The 21,042-nt window shown below is 48.3% G+C and overlaps 2 protein-coding genes across 12 annotated transcripts in view; one reads left to right on the forward strand and one right to left on the reverse strand.

The window, feature by feature from the left end:
* MYO1H (myosin IH) overlaps positions 1-21,042 on the reverse strand; it is a 96,331-nt gene that overhangs the window by 46,353 nt on the left and 28,936 nt on the right. The window contains exons 1-4 of one of the 5 annotated variants that reach the window (XM_083583803.1): positions 9,305-11,414; positions 3,200-3,456; positions 929-1,090; positions 156-271 (exon numbers count right to left, since the gene is read on the reverse strand). In XM_083583803.1, coding sequence (XP_083439929.1) covers positions 156-271; positions 929-1,054 — 242 coding nt within the window. In that variant the 5' untranslated portion in view covers positions 1,055-1,090; positions 3,200-3,456; positions 9,305-11,414. Of the gene's footprint in view, positions 1-155; positions 272-928; positions 1,091-3,199; positions 3,457-9,304; positions 11,415-16,147; positions 16,257-16,580; positions 16,736-21,042 lie in introns of those variants that run through there. The other 4 variants (XM_083583802.1, XM_083583801.1, XM_083583804.1 and 1 more) reach the window with 4 other exon arrangements.
* FOXN4 (forkhead box N4) overlaps positions 16,884-21,042 on the forward strand; it is a 52,477-nt gene continuing 48,318 nt past the window's right edge. For 6 of the 7 annotated variants that reach the window (XM_083583886.1, XM_083583879.1, XM_083583883.1 and 3 more), the window contains exons 1-2: positions 16,884-17,304; positions 18,416-18,511. The gene's annotated coding sequence lies outside the window, so the exon portion shown is untranslated. The remainder of the gene's footprint in view (positions 17,305-18,415; positions 18,512-21,042) is intronic. The other variant, XM_083583880.1, reaches the window with a different exon arrangement.

The following is a 21,042-nucleotide window of genomic DNA, read 5'->3' on the forward strand; positions in this document are numbered from 1 at the left end:
TGCAACAGGCTCCACATCTACTTAACTACAAGCAGTAACTCAGAAACATAGCAATATAAGGATTTTGCCATTTAAAATCCAATTTGGTTCTTTAAAATCTGGGTGGGAGGAGACTTGCGCAAGCAGACACCTAAGAAAGTTGGCAACGTGCTTACATGTGTGGTGGCAGCTCAAAGAAGTTCACCCCTTTGTATTGCTCCATCTGCTTCACCGTGTAGATGCCCAGCTCTTTGTAGGGATTCACAGACACCAGGAGAGTGCCAATGTACGTCTGAGGGGTAAGGAACAAACGCTACAAATAAGGACCCAAAGAGCCACAGGGATGAGGGGGTCTGTCCATTGCAGGTTATCTCCATTTCTCAGTTTTCCAGCCTTAAGTGCAAGCTCTCCACTTTTACACACCATTTTGCAACACAATTGTTTGTGTGCAATTTTGCCTAATTCATATACATTTTTGTAAAGCAACATTTTGTGAAGAGTACATCCTGGTATGTCCCACCACCGATGCCCATCAACAGGCATGAGGGAAGAGCACGTGGGAAATAAAACAAACAATGGTTTGTCTGAATGCCTTTGGAACAAGGCATGGTCAGAGAAACAAATTATGGCTTTGTGTTATGCTCAAGCCAGGCAAAAGCCAGGAAGGGGCAGAGCACATGCAGAAGGTCCAAGGCCCACGGGCCTGCCATCATGGCCCATAGCCACTGCTAGCCTTGTCCTCCATGAATTGGTCTGATCCTCTTTTGAAGCTACCCCAGGAGTCCCAACACTCCTGTTCTAGTTCCACATTTCCTCTCCACATCTGGAAGAGACACCAATCTAACAGAACAGCAGGCATCCCATAATAACCACCCATCACCACCCCTTTCTTCATAAGACAGCTCATGACCAACTGGAGCATCCCTAAAGCAGCTCAGAGTGCAATTACATAGATGAGGTTCTCCTGATATCGCTTGCGAAGGTTGTCCAAGAAGGCATTTTCACTCGTGTGAGAATCCAAAAGGACGAAATCTTGAATCCCAACTCTGTCCCGGGCCACGAGAGCCCCTTCCATGTTCAGCTTGTAGGGCTTCCTCCACGCTGCTTCGATCTGCAAGGGGCAAGGGGGGCGGGAATTGAATCAAGGATAGCTAGAACAGCAGAATTTCTCCAAGAGAATTTGGGCACAAGAGGGAGATTAAAGTACAAAGCAACTTCCGGCAGGGGATCTTTGACACCACCTGCTAGTTTTCAGAGATGGAAGAGAACCGATGAGTTCACATACAGCCCAGAGCACCAGCGTAGGAGAATGGTTAGAGTGCTGGACTAGGACCCCAAGAGACCAGGGTTCAAATCCCTCCCTCAGCCATGAAGTCCGCCGGGTGACCTTGGGGGGCCAGCCAATGCCTCTCGGCCTCACCCACCTCACAGGGTTGCTGCAATGATAAAATGGGGAGGGGAGAAACAACGCACACCACCTTGAGCTCTGGTGGCACGGGAGGTGGAATACAAATGTAACAAATAAATCATAAATAAATTTCTTACATGCCAACCCCTTTTTCAAGGACTCTGGACAATATAGGTATATATAAAATTACTATTTATATATTTACCACGTTTCTATCCCACTTTCCTTTCCACGACCAAGTTGGGATCAGAACCCTGATCTCCCCGGTCCTAGTCCAACACTCTCATGGCTGCATCCCGCTGTCTCTCACGTTTGCCAGCAAAAACTTGACTTCATAAAGGACTATGGTATATTTGTTAGTAGCCACAACATACTTTTTTACCTCATCTTAATTTTTGCTGCTGTCCCTCTGGAAATAATTTGACACAACCATCCCATTATACTTTTATTTGGAGGCCAGCCAGGCTTGTGAATTGTCCTGGAAGCAGCCTTGGGTCTTCCAGAAACCAGCATTTGCTTGACCTGCAAAGCTGCACAAACACAACTTTTTTATTTTCTTTTATGGTTTCCAAAATTCATTTAGAGTCTGCATTGAGAAGAAAACACAACGTTTCTTCCCAAGGCTGCAAAATTTGGGAGTGATGACAATTTTTCTAACTGGAGCAAGATTAATAAATTGTAAACCCTTTGGAAAAGCAATGAAACAAAATCCATCCGATTCAGCCTATTTACTCACTTCTTTGCACTTAAAACTACAATAATCAGAACTAGAGAAAAACCTTCTTTTTGCAAAGTTCTCCTGCCTCATGCATACTACAAGCAACAAGGAAGTTTTTCCTAATGTTTAATCAAAATCTCCTTTCTTGTCATTTGAATCTGTTGGAATCTCAGTCTCCTCTTCTCTTCTATGCACACTTTTCATCAGTCTCCCTTAATTGCTAAGAAATGATTTGGAATTTGGAACGAGGCCACCAGCAAGACGTCTGCAAGGCAGAATCAGTATTACCATCGCACTGCAGTTTAAACCAAAAGTAGCACAGAGCGCACCAGAGTCCCTGCAGCTGTAAATTTGGAGACACCGCAATTTGGTCTAGAAGTTCACCGACTGTCGGGACACAATTGGTTCCCCTCTTAATCGTCATTCTGCCCACTGAAACACTATTTTGCACCTCGAGGTACTACTTAAAACAAAAACAAAAAGTGATCTCACAAAAACCCTGGCGTCTGCCACTGCCTTGGTCCAAGGCTAACCATTTGTAAATATTCTGGTTTGTAGCTCATTTTCTTGGCCGCTTTGCAGCTTAATAGTTTCACAGCAGTATTTGGCCAGGATTCCTCGCTTCCACTGCCACTTGCTTGATGGCAGGCTTCTCCAGCCTGGCTCCCCTCTGGCTGTTTTGGGCCAACTAGGACTTATGGGAGTTGTAGTCCAAGCAGCACAAGGTTGGGAAGGCTGTCCTAAGACACTGCTGTCCTCTTAAGTTAATTCAGGAATCCAACTGTGTTCTCCACAAGTTGAACAGATGTGCTCTGCCAAAGGAGAGAGGTGGTGGTGATGAGGATCAGGGCCCCCAGATCATTTGCACGGAGCCCTGGAACTCCTGCCCCCCAAAATACACTTTTAAAGATTTGCTTGCAGGTCTGCCAAAATTTGCCCCATGCAGATTCATGGGCACTTGCCATTTTTAATGGGAATTTCAGACACAGGCTGTGCCACAAGTCGTTTAAGGATCTAGCTGGGCACAGCTGTGCTCCAGGGGGCATCTGCTTGGATGAGCCGCCAGGGCTTCAGCTTCCCCCACGTTCCCTTACCTGGCAGGCCTCGGCTCCGTCCTGCGATTCTCCTCTGCCTGTTCCACAACGCAGCCCTTTCTAAAGTGAGCCAGCTGGACTTTAAACATATTGTTGCAATCTCTGCCCTGACTGGGGATGCTGTTCCGCCAATGGGAACTCATGGCCATGGTTGGGAAGGCAGTGAATTGGACAGGGCGTCTTTCTGTGCAAGGTTTTTATCGGAGCTTGCTGGCCACCACAGGGTCATGAGCTGAGTACAATATATTTTTCATCACCTTGGAGGAGAGAGAGAGAGGGAGAGAGAGAGAGAGAGAGAGAGATTCCGAGTGGCTCTTAGAAACAGATCTTGCTCATCTGCAACTGCAGCAGAGAAAGGCTTGCTGAACAGATCACAGGGACATGGCCAGCCTTTTCAGGTGCTGCAAAGACTCTTTCATAGGTTCCAGAAAGCTAATTCAGCCCTGAACACACACCTAGGAAGTTATCTGTCAAGCAGGGATGGGGGTGGGGGAAGAAATCCATTCAATTCACATTTTACCTAATTTACACTTCCCAAACCAGTAAGCGAACTGGGGACACAGCCATCTATCAAAATCTGCCTTTCTCCAAATTTTTTTAATGCTGTTCTTTGGCCAAAAAGTGTGCAAAGATATGTGTAAACTGGTGAAAATTCCTTGCAAAAAATACATATATTGGGATAAATCATATTTATTTTCATGCAGATTATTTTTTTCAAAAGGACACTGATGCAGAAATGTAGCCAGCTGAATTTAAGGTTGGAAACTGAGAAACTGAAAGAAAGCAGATATTGACAGATTCACCTGGCTCTACTGTCGGGGAGAATGTCTAAGTGACAGAATTTGGGGCTGCTTTACATGCACCCCATCGTGACAGGCCATTTGCTCAATTTATCTGCGAAGCAGTTTGGGAGTCTGCTGCTGCTGCTGCTGCTGCTGCTGCTTTTCACTTTTGCTTCGCTGAGCCCACCTTGCACGCTCACTTAGTAGCTCCTCCTCCCCCTCAAAATCTCACTCACAAGCACACCCTGCGAAGACAGCATCCTGCAGGTGCCTTCCCCACATGCTAAGCCCCACCTGCATGGGGAAGGGCCTGCAGCAGACTTCCCCAACCTGGGGCCCAGAAGCCAGCAGGGCCAACTTTCAGAGATGATGGGAGTTGTAGTCCAAAATATCCAGAAGGCAATCCTCATGGGGACGCTGTGCCACCCACCCTCCTGCTTTCCTGCATCTCGTGCTGCCTTTTCCCGCAGAGAAACTATGAGCAGAGAATCACAGAACTGCAGAGCTGGAAGGGACTCCAAGGGCCAACCCCCTGCAGTGGAGGAATCACAGCTCAGGAATCCCTGGCAGATGGTCGTCCAACCTCTGTTTAAACACCTCCAACAAAGAAGAGCCCACCACCTTCCCAGGGAGTCTGCTTCATTGTCAAACAGCTCTTCCTGTCAGAAAGCTCTACCCAACAGCAGACTGGAATCTTCACTAACTCACTGGCCCTTATAAAAACGTCACTCTCTGCCTTCCTAAATCTGCTGCGTGAATACTCTCCAGGGCTGCTTCCCAGGGCTTCCGGTGAAGCAAGACCGCACCTGTTCTTGCATGCAGAAGGTCCCAGGTTCAATCCCCAAAGAGAGCCCAGCCAGAAGCCCTGGAGAGCTGCTGCCAGCCAGTGCAGGCAGTACTGAACTGGGTGGTCCAATGGACTGACTCGCTAGAAGGCAGCTTCCTTTGTTCCTATGCTGACACAGCCTGGGGTGGGGGTGGAGAGAGGAACACAAAATAAGAGACTAAAGTGCCTCTGACCATGTGCAGAGTTGCTCTCTCCACTGTACAACTCTCTCAATCTTGCGCACATCTAGGGTTAGAACAGCCAAGGCGTCTCATTCGACATTGTGGCAGCTTCAGCCTTTCCCCTTTTCCTCCTAGGAAATAACTGCTTCTTTCCCAAAGGTCCAAGGCCTGGCTGACCAGGAAGCTCGGCCAGCCCCTCTCAAGGGGCACTGACAGTATGAAGACCAACACACTGCTCTGCACCGGATACAGAAAGAATGCCTTACCTTCTCTGAGACCAGAGAGAGAAAGGAGTGAGTGGCCTTTGAAATCCCAGGAGCTGCCTACTGGATCAGATTTCTCTCACCTATTTCTTTTCACGGAATTACCCCTCGGGCAAATTGCTTCCCTTCCTGCCATCCTTGGACTGCCACAGCTGCACAAGGAAGTGCTCAGTTTCCACTGAAACATTTCCACCGACTGCAGTTAGAAGCCAACCCATTAAGGGCACGGGGGGGGGGGGGATTCTCATCATTTTCTCTGCCACCCACAGTAGCCATTGTCTCAAGGACCGCTGCCTTCCTGCAGCCAGGGACCCTGGCTCAAGCGTCTCATAGAGGCCATTTCAAGTAGGCACCAGAAATGCCTGCTCAAGGAAAACACCTGCCCCAAGTTGCTCGATACTGAAAGGACCCAGGGTGCAGGGCTCCTGTGACACAAATCTATATAAGCTAAATTATATTACATTAACAGCCAACAATAATAATTATGTTACCCAGCCTTCACCAGCAGGCCCCAGGCTGGGTTACACCAACTCAACATTCAGAATTCAAAGCAGTTAAAGCATATTGCATTTGCAACAATAGGTGGGTCCTGAAAACACACATAGAATCATAGAATTGTAGAGTTAGAAGGGACCCCAACGGTCATCTAGACCAACCCCCTGCAACACAGGAAACTCAACTAAAGCATCCATTATAAATGGCCATCCAATCTCTGCTTAAAAACCTCCAAGGAAGGAGTGCTGAAGAGGTACATCTTCAACATTTGCCCAAAGCTGTTCAGTGAAAAAGGCAGGTGCACCTCTGTGTAGAGTGACCTCCACAGCTGAAGGGCTGCCACAGAGAAGGCCCTGCTCTGGGCTGCCACCACCCCAAGCCTCTGATAACCTACGCATTTCAGGTGTTTGAGGCCTGCAATGTTTGTGGGTTGCCATATTTTGAACAGCAAAAAAAGAGGACATATTTGCCGACTTCTACTTTTAGCTATGGATCACTATGACAACTCTCATTTTACATACCCATGAAAAAGAGGATGTGTCCTGGAAAAAAAGGACATAGGACAACCCTAGCTAGGACTTTGAACACTAATGTGAGCATCTTGAATTGGGCCTTAAAAAACAAAACAAAACTGGCAGCCACAGTTTTAGAACAGAGGTCATATGTGATCTAAAGCCAAGCCAGCTAGTAATTTTGGAGAAGCTGGAGTTTCTCAGCTGTCTTCAAGCACAGCCCCACATAGACCACAGCGCACACATGGCAATAATACAATCTGGAAGTTGCCAGAGCATGGAGTGCTGTAGCCAAGTCATCTACCTATCTACGGCCTTTGAAATCCCTGCACTTGGCAAATTAAGATGGCAGAGGGCTCACCAACCCTTCATTTTGCAATGCACTCAGCTGCCCTATCAGCAAAATATAAGAAAAAAATCTTTGGGTGGCAGGAGCGGGAAGGCAGGAGATCCAATTATTAATGCCCTAAAGCCATGAGTTGCACATCAGCAGAAATCCAACAGGTTAAGCTCCCACAACCATCATTGCATCTAAAATTCCTGCCTGCAGAACTCCTTATTCACCTCCCTCCTCTAACAGGGCTGAGCTGCTTTTCCCAGCTGAACAGCAAGAGGAAATTCAACAGGTTAAGCATCCTGAGCCCCCTGTTGGATTTTGGCCCAACAAGGCACCTGTTGTTGTTGTTTTTTTAAAAAAAAAAACATGTCTGAGAAGAGGGCGCTCTGGTTACAGAAATGACAAGTGACTTCTTCACATTTTCAGAAGACGTACGTCCTGTTTTCTCCCACAAGAGGCCACCCTAAAACCTTCTTTAAAATTAAATTCTTAACAGTCCCTCTGCTGATCACAACACAAAGTGGGCAGAAAGTTTATTAATTTGTCTTATCAATTGATTTAATTCATTCTTACTTGCTGGATTTATATTCTGCCCGAGGTGAGTGCATAAAATACAGACACATGATAACAGAAGCTGATGAAGATTTTTTTTTTTAAGTCCGGTGTAAGCAACATAAAAAAGAAGAAAAAGTTAAGATACTGAATTTAAGCACCTGAGTAAATTTTAGAGCCACTTGTTTGTCTAAACTCTGGCCAGCTCTATTAAGATCTGTCTCTATTGGGCTGCGTTTCCAAGCAATGCCCTCAGCTGTGCTGGACGAGCAACTAGATCCCATATGCAGATAGAGAGACTCTGTATTTGTGGGCAAGTGCATGTAGAAGACATTCACCGTTATTTGTGACATGGCCCACTATACACAGAACCTAGGAGGCACTTTCTGAATCCCCTGTTTGTTCCAAGAAAGCAGTCTCTCCTTGGCAGAGAAGTTCTAGGATGCTCTTTGCGCTGGTGGCAAGAAAAATCAAGGAGGAGGAAGTGGAGAAAATTGCAGTGACTTGTAAGGGAGATTCAGAGGTCTAAACAGAAATGCATTGCATGCAGTCCTGGAGGCGCCCCAATTGCAGCCTTGCTTATGTCTTAGGCAGAGGCACAAACACACTCTTTCTGACAGGGTTTGTATGGTTTTGTCATGGCCTCTCTGGCTAGTACAATATTATCTTATTTACTTACTTCCTATAAGACGAGCCAGTCAGCAGTTGCTGCATCTTGAACCGGATTTTTTTTTAGAGAACCTCGTCCTCAAGGACAGCCCGACATACCAACAGATTGCAGTAGTCAAACCTGGAGGTGACTAGGGCCTGTATAATTCTGGGCAGGCTACTTCTGCCTAGGTAGATCCTACCCTTTCCGACAGGCTCTGGACAAACAACAGCCATCAAGCGTTTGCAGAGTTCACCTGCTTTTGGGAAGGTAGTCTTCTTGCAAATACAGTGGTACCTTGGGTTATAGACGCTTCAGGTTACAGACTCTGCTAACCCAGAAATAGTACCTCGGGTTAAGAACTTTGCTTCAGGATGAGAACAGAAATCGCGCGGCAGCGGCGGCAGCAGGAGGCTCCATTAGCTAAAGTGGTACCTCAGGTTAAGAACAGTTTCAGGTTAAGAACGGACCTCCAGAACGAATTAAGTTCTTAACCAGAGGTACCACTGTATGTTTCTTATCCCTGCGCTGCGGTGCACAGCTTTCTTTGACCCAGGCCTCTCCACAGCACAGCACCAGTGCTGAGCTCAGTACAGGACCAAGCCATACGTGACACAGAAGCACTGAAACATAAGAAGAGTTCTGCTGAGTCAGGCCCATCTAGTCCAGCCTCCTTTTCTCACAGTGGCCAACCAAATGCCCCCATGGGAAACCTGCAAGCTGAGCACCAGAGCAACTCTCCCCTTCTGTGGTTTCCAGCAGCTCATATTCAGAAGCACTTCTGACTCTGACCAAGCATGTGCAGAGTGCCACTCTCTCGCCACCAAGGAAGGGCAGCCAAGCACTTAGGATTACGGAAATGGAGACAACATTGATCAAGCATAGGGATAGGGAGAAATTCATTTCCTTTCACATTTAAAGGCTAGCCTGCCTCTGAAATATGAAAACTGAAACACAGCCATCCTTCACTATTTGCACTTCCGCAAATTCTGCAGTGCAGTTCTCTGGCCACGTAAAGTATACAAAAATGCAGGCATTGGGGTAAAATGTGCATTATAATGCATCTATTAGTGAAAGCAACATACACAAATGTCTTAGGGAAGATTGCTTTGTTCAAACGTGTGCTGGGCTAAACTGCAAATTTAAAGTTTGCATTGAAATACTGATGAATGTTGTGAGCCCCTCCATCTTATGCCCAGGCTCTATATAGGTGTAAATAAAACAGTACACCCTGAAGGCCTCGGCTGACCCTCATTCCAAGGAAACCGAACCTGGCAAAGCGCAGGGCCCCCAGAGTCTCTCCCTGCTTGGAGAGAGGGGTAAATACAGAACAAAGTAGAAGTGGTACTTAGAATCATAGAATTGTAAAGTTGGAAGGGACCCCCAAGGGTCATCTAGTCCAACCCCCTGCAATGCAGGGATCTTTTCTGCATTACAATCACAAACATTAAATCAAATATTCTAACATAAAATAAAATACATACTGGTGAACAATTAAGAGTCTGACCTGGCATAAAGCAGCTTCTGGCACACTTCTCCTCTGTGAAACTGTCTATCCCTCCTTGAAAACCAACCAGTCAATTGGCAATTGTTGACATGTAGATCTGGTATTGCTGAATTCCCCAAGGAGCCCTGCCTTGCCTTGCCCAGGATCCCATTTCCTGCAGAGCCGTCCCTCTCATTGGGCAGAGAGTGGCAGTGCCGATCTCAGGAGACAGCTGCCGAAGGATGTGGGGCAGAGCAAGGGGCCAGCTGGCATCTCATGAGCTAGCCTGCTGTCATTGGCCACAGGGGAGGAGGAGGCTGTCCAACCATCAGCATGGAAATATGCATCAACTTCCAGCCTGGATGGTTTGCTGAATGTGGAGTGGGGTTGTCATCTTGTCCTTTGCCTCAAGTGGCAAAATAGATTGCACCAGTCCCATGCAGTGGCCATTCAGACACCTCTGGAAAGCTCAGAGGCAGGGCAGGGCAAGGCGGCAACCTCCATCCCACCTGTCCCCAGCCTGTAGGGCACAAAAGGTAAACTGCTTCTGAGGATGGAGATTTCCTTTAGGTTTAGAGCAGTTCACAGGCTTCTCCTTCTCCATGAACTTAACTTTTTTCAAAAGCCACATAAAGCCTTTGCCACATCTTGTGGGACTGAATTATATAATCAAATTATTTCCACTAGGTCAAAATATAAAGTGCAGAGGGACACCTGCTGCCCTGGAACCAGCTGCTCCTTAAAGGTAAAGGGACCCCTGACCATTAGCTCCAGTCATAACCAACTCTGGGGTGGCGGTGCTCATCTTGCTTTATTGGCCAAGGGAGCCGGTGTACAGCTTCTGGGTCATGTGGCCAGCATGACTAAGCCGCTTCTGGCGAACCAGAGCAACACACGGAAATGCCGTTTACCTTCCCGCCAGAGCAGTACCTATTTATCTACTTGCACTATGACATGCTTTCGAACTCAGCTGCCCCTTAGCAACCAGCAAAACACCCCCAGAATGCCACGGGAAGTGGGGATGGTCACTCTTGTGGTGCATGCACAGAATATCATTTATAAAGGGAAACCATTCCAGGTTCTTTTTAAGAAAATCTACCACATCTGTAAGCTTACTAATCTCACTGAAAAGCCAGCATTAAATATAAATGTGGTGACCAGCTGTCTGCTTGGGAAAAAGACAAAACTTGGCAGACACCCCTGTCCACTTTTTTAAAGATGATATAATAATGTTCTAAACTTGATTATACCCACAGCAAAACATTTACATGGCAATATCTTCCAGAGAACAGAAAATGCAAGCTTTTAAGGTTAATCGTCATCGGCATGAGGGGGACAGGATTATTCCACAGTTCCTTGTCAATAGACAAATCCTTGCCTGTAACTTTGGCACAGCAGCCTTAGATCGTCTTTCTCCGTGAAAAGCACAGAGGTTGAGAGGGGAACCCAACCTATTCTCCCAAAGCAAAAGACAGTTCAAAAACATTCTTTTAAAACCCCAAAGCTTCCAACAGTTCCGCAGGCTTCACGGCTGCCATCTTGAAAAAGATTTGATGGCCAGGGGGCCTCTTTCCATTTCTATCAGGATGGAGGGGAGAGAGAGAGAAAGAGACACCCTGTTATAAGAGTTTGATGGTAATCCTCTGAGAATTTTTTTAAAAACCTCTCTCCCGGGGGTGGGGAGGGGGAAGAAAGCCCTTCCCCGAAAGCGCTTATGAAGGACAACATTTTTGTGTCCCCCGAATAAAACGTTTTAATGTGCTACAATCCATTACACACACATCCCACCATTTCCTTTCAATAATTATTCATTAGAAAACATTTAACGTCGCTGCAAATTTCACACTGGGCAGTCTGTGGACAAAGGGCCAACGATGGCCCATTTAGGAGAGAGGCTGGAGGCCGCCTCTGCTAATCTGAGAAACAGGAGGGGGGCGCCTGGGCTGGCCAGGCTGGACACAAGGGCCCCCGCCAAATTGTGCAGTTAACGGTCAAAGCCCCCCTGCCTACTTTGACACTCATTTAAAGATGACAGCGAACAATAGAGATTTGTTCCTGGCAACTCTTTCTTGTCAGGCTCAGGCAGGTCTACAGCGACTAAGCCGAGGACCGACCAGCTCGGCCGTCCTCTAGCTCAGGGCCGGGGGGCGGGGTTCCGTTAGACCTGCCATGTCAGGCCTCTTCCTCTGGGGCCTCCCCCCCAACCCAATGCGACAGGTGAAGAATGAACAGGTTAAGAGAGAGAGAGAAGGGGAGCCCCAGGCAGAACACGTCCGCTCTGTGGATGCTATGGCAAGGTGGGCCAGGTCAAGAGAACCTTCTTTGGGGCAGGAAACCTGATGCTTTGAAACAGTGTGGGCTTTGTGATGGGTGGGAGGGAATCAAGGCATATTTCTTTCGGTCTCCCCTGCCCACCTCCCCCAGAACCCTCCAGTTGCTGTCATCTCAGGGAGACGGTGCAACTCCTGCTCATTTGGGGTGCAGAAACAATAGGCCAAGCCAGGGGCCAGGGGCCATTCAAATTTCAAGCAGGGAAACCAACAAAAAAAGTGGGTCTCTTGGGCTTCAGAAAGTTAAGGGGGTATGCAATTCCCTATCTGTGGATTGGTCAGCAGCAGAGAGAGAATCTTGTGGGGGTCAAAAGAGGCCGCAGGTACAAGGAGGGTCGTGGCTCAGAGCCACAGCCCCTGCTTTACTTGCAGAAGGTCCCAGGTTTGACCCCCCAACATCTGAAGCAGGGCTGGGAATATTCCCCTTCTGAAAGAGGTGTTGCCAGTCCACGTAGGCAATGCTGAGCCAAGCGGATCAAGGCCCTGACTTTGAGAAAAAGCAGCTTCCAATGGCACAGTAGCTACAAACTGGAGATTCACCTGCTAAGGGTCAGGAGCAGCAGCAACAGGCTTTGAGCTCGCGTAACAGCCAAGAGACTAAACTGAAGCTCGTGTAGCGGCCACATGCTCATTGGGGAGGGGAGGGGCTTGGCATCACCTCTGCAGGATGTTCCTAAGTTCTGCAGCGACGTTGTCTTGGCATAAAGTGCAAGAGCGGTATCAGGTCAGGTTTGGAGAAACAGAGTAGCATCCCTGCTCTTTACTTGTTGCAAAAATTAGCCTGGATTGCACAGGCTGGCTATTTCTAAATTCTGAGGTTACAGCGCATAGGACATCACCTGCGTGCGCAAATGGTATAATAGTATACATCACTGGAGTTATAACCAGGACTTTGTACACACTTAAAAAAAAAAAAACCCCACACTATTTCTGCAATCTGTATCTATAATGCAAGCCAAGTACCGTTTATCTGTATGCAGTTGCTGCTTATACATAATTTAATCTGGTTCTGCAAACCAGATTTGAGAAGGAGAGGAAGCAAAATTTCTTTCCAAAATTTGTACCTTCCATTTCTGTACCACCACTTTCCAAAGTGGCAGACGACACAGTTAAAAAATAGCAAACACACAGTAAATAAGAATCAAATCAATATTTTGTTTAATGCATAAATCAGTGTACAATAATAAAAACAGCTGGACTAAAAAAATAAAATAAGAACAGTTGCCTTTTGTTATAATTCAACAGCTAATTCAGCAGTGGAACATAACAAAGTAAAACAGCAGATTAAAATTAGAAAGGTTGGCCTTGAGGCCACGTGTGACCCCCAAACTAATAAGTGCCTCCTCTGTCAAGAGTGACCTGTGATCTGCTGCATATGGCTGGGCAGAGAGGAAGCCGGAGAGAGAGAGGAGGTTGCACTCCCCACTTTGTATCCAGCCCTGCCTACCATGGGCTTCAGCTGTGCACCCAGTTGGCACGAGGCCTCTGGCAGATTGCACCTTTGGGAACATGGCCCTCAACAGAAAAAGGGGGTTCCCATCCCTCTTATAAAGAAATAAATCAAAACTACTGGTGAATAAAAGGCAGGAGAGTGATGCCCCCTTTCCCTGCCCTACAACTGGAAATTTTGCTTGGCTTAACTGATTCAGAATTAACCCTCAAGTCTTGCTCATAAATACAGATTTATCAACAAAGCTTTTGGAGGTGCTGCACTCTGGGGATTGTGCAAGATGCTCTTTGTAATCAGCACACTATACAGTTCTAAGAAACTGATGCTGCAATTACTTTTATTACTGGACAATACTGGACCAACCATCACATGCCAACCCTGTATCAAAGGTCTGGTCATGAAGAGAAGTGCCCCCCCCCCTAAGAGACCCTCCATCACCAAGAGGTCCCAGGCCCTGCAATGGAAGTTTACTGACGTGGAGCTGAGCAGGGGCTTAACATCTCCCATCAAGTAGAAGAGAACAGATGTCCCCGAGTCCTGGCAGAAAACAAGCACATGCATCCTAGTCTAATTGCAGGTAGGGGAAACCATCATAAATCCCAGCCCAGGCATCGAGGCAAGTTGAGAAAGCTGACAATTGTCTGTTTATTTATCCTACATCTTAGAGAAATAGCAGGACAACAAAACAGATCCACTTTTGCATTTTGTGACTAAATCATCCCATTAAACCTTTCTCAGCTGCAACTCAATTCAAGCTCAATTCAAACTTAGCCAAAATCTACACTGTCCCCAGAGCGATTGCACAGAACATCTGCAACTTTAACTTACCCCTGCATCAGTCCAAATGCTTGTGGGGTCAGATGTCGTGTTTGCAGCCAAGACCAAAGTTCATCTAGGACCTAGATTCTGGTTCCAGCACCAGGACGGTAGGATACTGAACTGCCAGATTCCAGCATTACCTTGTGGGTTAAATGTGTGCTGAGTTGGCAGCCCATTGCTGATTCTCAACTTAACAGATAGTTGGGGGGGGGGGGCAAGGGACGGGACTTGCCGTACTTTGCATGCTCTCCTGGTTCCAAAAGTGCTGCACTCATTTTAACCCCAGGACAATGTTGTCAAGAGACTACCTGTCAAAAAGACAACGGTGCATCTGAAGGGCTGAGAAGCCTGTACCTTAGAGGAGGAAATGCATCTCAGCAGAAATTTTACAGAGTATCACTCTGCACGTTCCCAATCAATTGTGACATCAGCCTTTTTGACCTGCCCAAGCCTCGCTCTCGAATCCAGTATCACAGAGCAATGCAGTGACCCTCAACATAACAGCAACTTCCCTGGAGTCAATGGTGAGCTGAGCAGTTGCAAAGTTGAACCAGGGAAACAAACCCAAAGGAAGGACTTAGGACATAGGAAAGCAAAGGCACCAAGGCACCAAATGCAGCCTGGACACTCAGGTTCCACACACAGCATACTTTCAAAGCCCACGACTCTTGCCAAATAATCCCGAGAGGTGTGCCTTGTTAAGGGCACTGGGAATTTTAGCACTGTGAAGGATAAACTACAGTTCCCAAGATTCTTGGGAGGGGGAATATGTGCTTTAAATGCATGGTGTGTTCAGCTTGGATTAAATCTGGGTCTGAGAACCTGCAGCTCCCCAGGTGCTGTTGGGCTTCAGGTCTCATCAGACCTGGCAAGAAGTTGGGAATGGAGGGACTTGGAATCCAACCCCTGGGAGGTCACAGGAGACACAGACACAGACACACATGACACACACATCTTGGAGCGAGAAGTTAGTGGGCACCCTCCCCTCCTAGCAAACTCTGAGAAATGGAGTTCTGTTTCATCACTTGTGATTTGCTGCCCTGGGCTCCTTTGGGAGGAAGATCAGGTTAATAAATAAACAAATCCATACAACATTCTCAGCCCCTCAAACAAACAGCGCCCAAGATTCTTGGTGGGCAGTCAAATAGGCTTCCCTATGAGTTTGTTGGGTAGACACACTCTGGATGCTCCCTCATCTTCCCTGCCCTCCTCGTTTTGCCCTTCTGCCCCTGTGAGCTGCTGGCCAGACACTGCGCCTTTCCCAGGAAGACCAACCAACTAAAGTGCACCTCATAGCAGGAAAATGAAGTTAGTTGACGTGTGACGGGACAAGGCCTTCTTAGGGACAGCCCCAGTGGGCTCCCTCTCTTCTAGCCCTCAAGCAAACCGTGAAGAGGGCTATTTAGTGCTTTACTTTTTGAACCCTGCTGCTACAAATAGGTTTCCTGTTGCCCCAGTTCTTGTAACCCCTCAGTTCTGTATTTTCTTGCATGATAAGCTATTGTGTGGGCTCTTGTAGCCAAAAGGCAAAATATAGCCAGGGCTATTTTTCTAGAAAAATAGGTGCAATGGCACCCACCTGAGAGGTGCCAGACCTGAGTTCCATCTGAAAAAAGCCCCAAATATAAGCCTAATACAGTGGTACCTATAGTTACGAACTTAATTTGTTCTGGAGGTCCGTTCTTAAGCTGAAACCGTTCTTATCCTGAGGCACGCTTTCGCTAATGGGGCCTCCGGCATACGAATTCCATTCACATCCTGGGGCAAAGTTTGCAACCAGGAGCAGCTACTTCTGGGTTAGTGGAGCTCGTAACCTGATGCGTTCGTAACCAGAGGTACCACTGTATAAGGGGCATTCAGCAGCACTGACAAATGCCCTAGCTACACCCGGCCCCTCATTTTCTCAGCTGCCCAACTTCAAGCCTAGGTGCATTGGGGGCAGTGAATCAACGCCCTCCAGCAGGAAGGTTAACCAGGGGGCCACGCCCGGCACCCCGTTCAACGCAGGAGCAAGGCCATCGGGTGTCTAAGTGCTACCACAACCTGCCCCAATGGGAGCAAATGCCTGACTAGGGAGCTGCCTTCTATGCAATGCGACCATTTTGTAGGCCTCACTTTGTTTGATTAGCTAAAATTAAGTAGTTTGCATAACGGGACTCTTTCATGGGGCGGGGAGGGGAAGAGTTTTATTACTTCAACATCACAAGAAATGCAGAAGAACTTGGCTGGAGAGAAGTGTTTCCTTTGCTGCCCCGTTTTATTGGCCGAAGCGATGGCTAAGGTGGCTCCCCCTCTGTCCAGTCCCTGGGCGTCCGAATCCTCCCTCCCGCCTTCCCGGCAGTGGGGAGCTTATGGGGGCGCGGCAGCTCGGGAGCCCCCCCCCATGCCCCCCAGCGCCTCTCCCCTGAGGCAGCCGACAAAGCTCCCTGGGAGGGACGGGGGGGGGGGAACAGGAAAGCCTTGCGTGGCCCCTTCAGCTCCTGGGCGGACGATAAAGCAAATCAATAAATAGCCCTTGGTTTCTTTAAAACAGCGCTCCCAAGTTTCCTGGCAATAAACCCCAAGCGTGGGGTCTCCCTGCTGCCTCCCCCCATTTCATTTTAACCGCCTCTCAGACGGGCCTCTTTCTTGTACTGAAGGGGATGAGAAAGTAATCTTCCCTTTCCTGCCCATACTTTTCTCCCGGGGCTCCGCTTACCTCCTCAGCCTCCGGCCTGCTGCCTCTCCTCCAAGGAGCAGCCACCGGCAGAGCCATTTCGCGCGGGGCTCCTGGGCAGAGCTGCTCTTGGGCCCCAGCCACGCCATCCCTTTAAAGGCACAGCTTCCCCCAAAGAGCTCTGGGAGTTGTAGTTTGTGGGGTGCTGAGAGGAGGAGCCGGCGAACTGCAGCTCTGGGAAGGGAAGAGGGAGGCTCTCCTCACAACCCTCCGCACCCTCCGCAAACTACAGCTCCCAGAAACCTTTGGAGGAAGGCCTGCCTGGCGCTTGAAATGGGTGGCGTGCCAATGGCCTCGGTCCCAAAGGGCGCTGGGGCAGGTGCGGCTGGGCCCTCTTGTGTTTAGGAGACGGGGCCCCTGCAGCTAAGGACACCCCGTGGAGCACAATGAACCAACGGGGCTTAATGGCACGAGAAAGAATTGTCATTCCATTTCATAATCGCTTGGGTTGCAACTTCCATTAGAAACGGGGCTTCCTTCTGAGTAGACAAGCACGGGATCACACTCTGAACTGCTTTACAGTTGGTGGATGAGAGAACATAGACCTCAGATTCAGGGGCTCTGACTTGTTAAAGACAAGAAAACAGTTTGCGGGTGTCCCGTGAAATCACAGAAGCATCACCAGTTGGGTGGTCCCTCCTCCCCCCTCCTGTATTTGACTGAGCCTGTGCTTTTTACAGCAGCCAGCTAGGCAGCAATTAAACAGGTGAAGCTTTATCTGTCACTTAACTCTGTGCCAAGCAAACCTCCTAGTGTATAATGTTAAAGGGGAATGAGCAGGTCTACTTTATTTGAATGAATGACATCCCTGCGCAGGACTTTTACTTTCTTACTTTCTCTCTCCCCCCCCCCCCTTTCAATAATGTTGTTATGGTGTAAAAGGCTCTAGAGAACCACTTAATGCAAACATTGCTTTTACCAGACAAGCAACCACAACAGCGATGCCTCGTGTAATAAATAAGTGAACGAACAGGTTCTGTCCACCGCCGCTGCCACTTCATGGCTGACTGCATTAGGAAATGAGATTTTTATAACGGTCTGGCTGGAAGCAAACAAACGACCCAACCCTAGTTAGATTTACTGCCGCATCTTCCCTGTCATGATTATTATAAGCCCTGTTTGGCTGTGGAGAAGCAGGAAGGAGAATGAGCTTTGGGAGTGGTGGGGTTTTAATAAGCGGGCTGGGGTGGGCACCCACACCTCACAGTGGGTTGGGAAATTTAAATATAATGGAACTTTAACAATGCAGTCCTATATATGTCTATTCAGAGATAACCCCCACTGAGCACAATGGGACTTACCCCCAGGTAAGCATGCGTTGGAGTGCGGCCAAGGTAATTTGGCCATATTAAAGGGGTCCCAAGCATGGCCTCCTTTAGTTCTGTGCTCTTCACCCCAGTAACTAGAGCTCTGGTCAGAAGCTAGTTCTGGCCAAGGCCAGGTCTCCTGGCCACAAAGGCCACACTCCAAGTCTCTCCTTTCTCATGACAAAGGTCACATTTCTGGATGCACTAAATGACTCTGCCCTAGAACACCTGGCTGTTAAAAGAAGGAAGTTTGCAGACCTGAAGCCGCAACCCCAGAGTTGGCCACGACTGGACCTAATGGTCAGGGGTCCCTTTACTAGGAAGTGTGTTGGCCAAGGGCTTTTCCTCACTCTCCACCCCTGAAGACAGACATTCCTCCAACATGATGAATGTTTTCTTCTGAGCATGCGAGGCTCTACTGCTGTCCTTCCTTATTTCAAAAGGGAATTTGGCAATCTGGATTTATGTCTTGATTATCTCTCGTCACTGCATAATTATGTCTGTTGGCAGGAGTACCAGCAGCTGATATCTAGCCTGCCATGGTTCCTCCCCAGAAGTCCGCCCCTGGGTCTGATCTTGAGGGGCACCCAGGACCTGGTGCGAGAGGTGAGTGTTGTTGAGCCTGTTGGGAGCAGTGACCAAAGTGCTATGAAATGAAACAAACATGCAAATAGCCAGTTGCCAAGAAAATCCAATACAGTCACATTTGACTTCAAAAGAAGAAACTTCCCCCAAATAAGTTGAAAGGCAAAGCCAGGAGCTCCTTGTCAGGAATGGCAAGGTTCCACTCCCTGGTTGCAAAGCTGGTTTGAAGGGAATCCTCTGGTGGGCCTCCTTCCTGGTTCTGGTGCCCCCCCCCCGACATGTCCACTTTCATTTCCCACAATGCTCCAGAGCCATGCTATGTCTGGGATACTGTGATGAATTAAAATGGCCAGCTGCCAGTTTGTGGCCCAGGGAGAAGGTGGGCCCTAGGGGTGCTGGGGTGTCTGCAGCTGTTCCAGAGTGGCAGGTGCTGAGAGATGACCTGCCCAGCTGGGGATCCTGCAGCAGGCTGGACCAGCTCCATACAAACGTGTTGCTGTTGCTCGTACTGTAGTCTTATAATGCCACCAGAGTATATGGTGCTACACAAGGAATGAGATTCTAGGTTTCTGCCCTGTGGAGCTCAAATTCCGCGGAGCTAAAATTCTACTCAGGTTTCAGGTCAGGACCATCCCAGACTTTGAGTTCTCAGGGCCCAGACTTGAGACCCAGGGCTGACCCCCCCCTGGTGACATCACAGGGGCAGGCCCCAGAGATGGAAAGTAATTGGGAGAGGGGAGCAGAGGACAGCAAATTCCTTCAGAGTGTCTGTACTGTAATTTGCAGTTGCTGGGCTGAAGCTTGCAAGCTGCATGCACAGCGCTCTTAATCATTTTTACCATGATCACTAAAGGCGTTCTCTCCTCCACCTGTCACCTGAAGGGGGCCAGGCAACCTGGAGACAGACCAGGAAAGGCAACCAGGGAGAAAACAGGAAGTGGAGGCCGAACTGGGATGGAAGAGTTTCAGAGCTGTGATCCCTGGCTTTCTTGGACTTGGTTGCTTGAATGCCAGTAGCACATCACAACACTTGGGGTGGATGCTGGAACCTTATGGATGATGCCCTTTCTCCATCAACTCTGTGAGATAGCTGGCTGTTAAGTTCCCTTTTACAGGTGCACACCCACCTCCAGCAGTTATCGGATGGAAACAGAACCCACCAGCTGTAACACCCATAATATCAAGACATTGTTTCCTGCAGCCAGCGGGAGACGTTAATGGAGGCAACATCCTATCTGCTTATTGACTCTGCCATAGCCTGTTGTCTGTTGCTTTAAAAGGCAAGGGCTGCCTTTCTCTCTGGGTGAAAGGCAGAGCAGAAGGCAAATACTCTCTTCCTAATGCACTTTGTTCTCAGTTGTTCAAAAGATGCCTCCATAGCTGCAACATGGAATATGGCAACCTCTTGGTGCCTTATTGTTCATGGGCTGGAATCTGGGCACATGCGCACCGCAGGCAAGATGCAGTCCACCCCCTCACTTAGAAAATGAACTCCAGCAGCTCCTGCCAACAAGAAAAAGAAGGCGGCAAAACCAGGGGTTTCAGGGTGCCAGAACTGTCTCAGGTAAACAGGAGCAAATGCAGAGGAAGCGCTGAGAGCATGGCCTGCCCAAGGTCACATAGTGCACCCACAGTCGAGGCAGCGGGAGACTCCATCTGCAGCCATGGAGCTGCGCGGCTGCCGAGAAGCGAAGCAAGCCCAGCCTAGGTCTGGACAGTTCTCCACCACGACAACCTCGCCCCATTGCTAAGATTACCTGGGCAGCCATCCCGAAGGCCGTTTCAAACAATGGTTCCAGCTAAGCCATTCAGAGCTCGCTTGGTGAGTTGCTTAGGATCCATCCAGCGTAGCCTCAACACGATGCCGTGAGTTATGAGAAGCGGCTCTTCCGTCCCAGTGGAGAAAGCTCAATAATTCATGCTGCTTGTCGGTGGCTTTGCCCTTTGAGTCCCAGGGAGGTGAGTATTGGCTGCTTCTCCAGATAAGAGCGAGAAACCGGACCTTCCTAGAGATTATATTGCAGCCACTGCTGATCTTTGATTAGCCACAGGTACATTACAGGCTGAGCATGGAAATAAGCCAGAGATCACAAAAGGGATCGAGCTGAAAATATCACTCTTCCCTCGTGACACCCCCCTCCCTCCCATCGCCCACCACCCCAAATCACTGGAACCAATGTAGGCCAGTGTGCTTTTTGGAGCTCAGAAGCCAAGGAAGCCCAACTAAGCCACAGCCTTCATGGTGAATAATGCATAGCTGGTGAGCAAAGTCACAGGATCTCTTGCCAAGTTGGGTCCAAGGCAGGCGGTGCTTAAAAATTAAAAGTGCAGAGAACTGGGCTAACAATAAGACCAAGAAGTTAATGTTTAATGTGCTCAATAACTCACAAGACATGATAATTCTGACTCCCGCTTCTCACCTGGGGAAGTGAATTTACAAAAGGAATGTCTGCAAATCTTTTTTCACTCTTAAACTCAGATGATGCCCAATCCAATTTGTATTATCATGGACACAGACCAGCCTCTAAGTTACAGGCAATTACAAATGCAAT

The sequence above is a fragment of the Podarcis filfolensis genome (assembly GCF_964270895.1).
Source record: "Podarcis filfolensis genome assembly, chromosome: 13".
NCBI lineage: Eukaryota > Metazoa > Chordata > Lepidosauria > Squamata > Lacertidae > Podarcis > Podarcis filfolensis.